The 4,060-nt window shown below is 61.0% G+C and overlaps 1 protein-coding gene across 1 annotated transcript in view; it reads left to right on the top strand.

Annotated features, from left to right (window-relative positions):
- The window catches only part of ATF7 (activating transcription factor 7), a 53,957-nt gene that overhangs the window by 44,319 nt on the left and 5,578 nt on the right, over positions 1–4,060 (top strand). The window contains exons 5-6 of the mRNA XM_021382433.1: positions 1,699–1,833; positions 2,514–2,673. Of these exons, the coding sequence (XP_021238108.1) occupies positions 1,699–1,833; positions 2,514–2,673 (295 nt within the window). The remainder of the gene's footprint in view (positions 1–1,698; positions 1,834–2,513; positions 2,674–4,060) is intronic.

Genomic DNA, 4,060 nt, shown 5'->3' with positions numbered 1-4,060 from the left:
TCCCTCCTCCCGGATCGGAGGAGCACAGATGCGTGCGGGGCTCTTAGGCTGCCACATACATTTACGGGGTTGATGGATGGACGGCCGTACGCCCGCAGTCAGCGGCGCTGCTCGGAAATAAACCGCGGGAGCAGAGCGGCGTAAATCTTCTCCGAGATGGGGGACGGAGGAATTGGGAACGAGCGCTGCAAAGCGCCGCTCCCGGCAGCACCCATCGATCTCTCGCCCTGCGCTTTCTGCGGGGCTTTCTCCCCCTCTCCCCCTTTTGTTCTCTGCAGCACAAGAGAGGAGGAGGCAGCGGCTCCGCGTGCGGTTTCGCATCCGCGTGGCTGAGCCGCCCGCAGTCTCGCCGCTCACTTTGCAGGGAGACCACCCAGCTCCCGTCGCTCTGCTCCCTTCAGCTCTCGGATATTTGCCTTTTAATTTATGCTTTTTTCTTTTTTTTCCCCCTTCGCTTTAGGATGGCCGCAGGCAAAATATTTCCGCCAGCAGCCAGGCGAGCGCGGCGGCTCCGAGCCCGGGGGGGGGTGATTTGGGTAGGGGGGGGATGCATTAACCCTCCCCAAAATTCCCTGCACGTGCCGCAGCCACCGGCCCCGCTGGCTCCGTGCGCCCGCCCGGAGCTGCTGCTGTGTTGCTCCCGTGCTCGGAGCGTTCGCTGCCCCCGGCCCAGCGCTGCCGCCGCGTTTTGTCCTCTGGTTCCAAGGGTGGTCCGACAAGCAGCGCGTTAATTAAAACCATGGAAGCAGCAGGAGCTTCCCTGGAGGCGCTTTAAGTGGTTCGAAATTTCCCTGCATGTTAATCCCTTCTCCTTTGTGCTTCCCATCTCTGCTTAGCAGGGCAGGTACGTGGCCGCAAGCTGCGGCGTAAATCAGCGCCAGAGCAGCCCCGGAGGCACAGATTTTCCTTTTTGCCTCCATTATCCCTCCCTCGAGAGGAGTTCAGAGGCAGCAGAGGAGGAGGTGTGGGTTAGGCGCTGGGCCGGGCTGCGGAGCAGGGATAGAGGAGGGCGAGCACTCTGCGTTAGGGGCATCTCTGCCCCGAGCCGAGTGCTCAGAGCAGGGACTTCTCCATCCCAACCCACCCTGCAGCCCCCACTGGGCTCCGTCCTCTCCCGGCCCCGCACGGAGCCTCACCCCACCCCCCCACGCTGTCACCCTCATCCCGTCCCCACCGAGTCCCAAACTGGTTGCAGTGGGGCACGTGGCACCGCGGGATCCCGGCCCGGCGGCGGGCTGCCAGCTGTGGGCATATGGTCGGGTTTTATTTTAATGGGGAGCTCATAGATGTTTAATAACTTGCACGGCTCTTTGTTTGCTTTTTGATGATCGGGCAATAAAATAATTCAGGCTGATTTATACAACGCTTTGCAGCCCTTCCTGCGCATGGAAGTGCCCTCTGTGGCTCGCAGCCGCTCGGCTTTGTTACCTGCTCTCCCTCGCAGAGCCCAATTCTGATCAAAGGGATGGGAAGGATCGGGGCTGTGTTCCCACAACCCGGTGCCGTTGGGGCTCTGCGCGCACGGGGCCGGCGCGGCACCACTCTGAGCCTCGGGCTCCCAGCTGCTGCTTCAGTACCAATAAATAATAATAATTTGGCAGGAGCTCGGAGCCGCAGCTCTTCCTCTGGGAGCAGGCGGCCGTTTCGCAAGCGATATGAGCTAATTGTCCTTTCAATCCGTCGCTGGTTTTCCCGCAGAGCGCCGGAGCCCTGGACATGTCTCTGCCCTCGACCCCAGACATCAAAATAAAGGAGGAGGAGCCGGTGGAGGTGGACTCGTCCCCCCCAGACAGCCCTGCCTCCAACCCGCGGTCACCGCAGAGCAAGGAGAAGGTACGTCCCCGGGTCCTGCCCCACGGAGGGGCTGCTCGGAGCGGAGCAGGCCTTCTCCCCGCTCGGGTACCACTGGGGCTCGCCAGGTTCTCGTCTCGTTTGTGAAACACAGAGAGGTGCTTCTTCCCTGCCTCCCCACCGCTCCTCGGACACACTTAAATCTCCACGTGGAGATGATGAGAGCCTTCCTGCCTAGCCCGGGAATGCTCTTCAGGTGGGGATAAAGTGCTGGAGTGCAGCTTCTCCCCTGGGCGGGCTGCTGGGGTCAGAGCAGGAGGCGAGCTGCCAGGACAGAGCAGATCCCAGTGCCGGGGCCTCAGCTGGGGCGGGAGCAGTGATTCCTACAGGGGATGACTTCCCAGAGCCAGAATCCCTGCGCCCCGTTCCCTGCAGTGGCGTGCAGTCAGTGTGGTTTGGGTAAGTCGTGCCCCTCCGTGCCTCAGGTTCTGTGCCTTAGCTTTCACTGAACGGCTTCAAAGCCATCAGAGGGAAACTGGAAGGGGCAGCCGGGTTTTGATGCAGGTGATTCGTGGGATCACAGAGCGGCTGGGCTGGAAGAGTCCTTAAAGATCACGGAACCACAGAATGGTTGAGTTGGAAAGGATCTTACGGCCCACCCAGCTCCAGTTAACACCTCAATAGTAACCTCGTGTCTCCCTTTCTCTGCTGACCATCTTCAGGAGATCACCCCCAAGCCCGTGATCATTTCCACACCGACGCCAACCATCGTGCGCCCCGGCTCACTGCCCCTGCACCTGGGCTACGACGCGCTGCACCCCACGCTGCCTTCCCCAACCTCCGTCATCACCCAGGCCCCGCCGTCCAACAGGCAGCTCGGGTGAGTGCGTAGCAGGGACTCCTCTGCCCTGAGGTTTTCCTCCCGTCATGCTTCCTGATCGGTAATTAGGAACCCAAAGAAATGCCTTGATTGGCAGAAGATCCGAGGCGCTGCGATTACTGCCGCGGCTGCTTGGGCATAAGGGCCTCATTGCAGCACTGTCTGCAAAAGCAGAATGGGGTGGAAGTGCAGGAGGCAGGAACTAATTGTTGTAGTGTAATGAAACGAGGCGGAACTCGCTGCAGGGAGAAATTAATCCCCAAACACAGAATGACAGAAACTTCCACCGGGAGCTGCTCCAGGCCCCCACCAGCTCTGCACGCCCCGCAGGGCTCTCCCAGCAGTTCCCAGTCTGCCCTGAACTGGGGAGCCCAGCACTGGGCCCAGTGCTCCGGATGGGGCCTCCCCAGTGCAGAGCAGAGGTGGGAGCAGCTCCCTGCCCTGCTGGCCCCGCTCCTGCTCAATTGTTGGTCAGCCATTGGTCAGCCAGGACACCACTGATGTTCTTGGCCAGCGGGGCACGCTTTTGGCTCACGGTCACCCTGCTGGCCACCGGGACCCCCAGGTCCTGCTCTGCAGAGCTCCTTTCCATGAGTGCAGCCCCTGACCTGCACCGGGGACTCCCAAGTTGCCTTTGCAGCCTGGTGCAGAGGAGAGAGCTCAGCGACGCCGTCCATAGGAAACTGTCTGCGTCGTTAACAACGGTGGGATTTTCTCAGACAGCCGCTGCCTCTGCAGCGTGACCTCTTCTCCAGCCCGGTGCCCTCCTGCACGGTCAGCATCTGCCTCGGGAGCCGTTCGTTTCGGCAGAGCTAACGAGGCTGCTGCTTTTTGCCCCTTGATCCACGCAGACGGCGTTGGCGCGGCGCTCGCTGCCGCCTGCAGCCCTGCTCATGAAAGGAGGGAGCCCCAAGGGTGCAGCCCTCGGGAGACGCGTGGTTTCCCCACTCGTGTTCTTTGGGGTCGGGCTGTTTCCTGTGTGCTGTGGTCCTGGCCCCTGCCTGACGCTCCTTGCTGGAGGCTGCTCCTTACATGACCCAGGCCGTTTTTGGGGGGCTGTCACTTCGTATTTTTGTGTCTGTTTCTGGTTTGACCTCGTGGCACCATCAGTCCGGACTTCCTGACGGAATGTCTGAAGGCATCGAGGGCGCGTGGTTGTCCTGGGGTCCCGACAGAGCAGTGTGTTCCTCTTGTATTCTTCCTGTATTCCTCTTGTATTCCGCCTGTATTCTGCCCTGGCCCTGCCTGCATTCCGCCTGTAACCCAGGCTGTTCGGCACCGAGTCCCGCCTCGCTTGGAGACATGAGAAAATCACAAGTGGAGCAGTCTGGGCTTCAATAGGGTTTTGTGTCCTCTGCGGCTCGCAGGGACGGATCCCTCCCAGAGCTC

Source organism: Numida meleagris, unplaced genomic scaffold, assembly GCF_002078875.1.
Source record: "Numida meleagris isolate 19003 breed g44 Domestic line unplaced genomic scaffold, NumMel1.0 unplaced_Scaffold244, whole genome shotgun sequence".
NCBI lineage: Eukaryota > Metazoa > Chordata > Aves > Galliformes > Numididae > Numida > Numida meleagris.
Note: the sequence above shows the minus strand (reverse complement) of the source record. Positions and strands in the feature narration are given on the sequence as shown.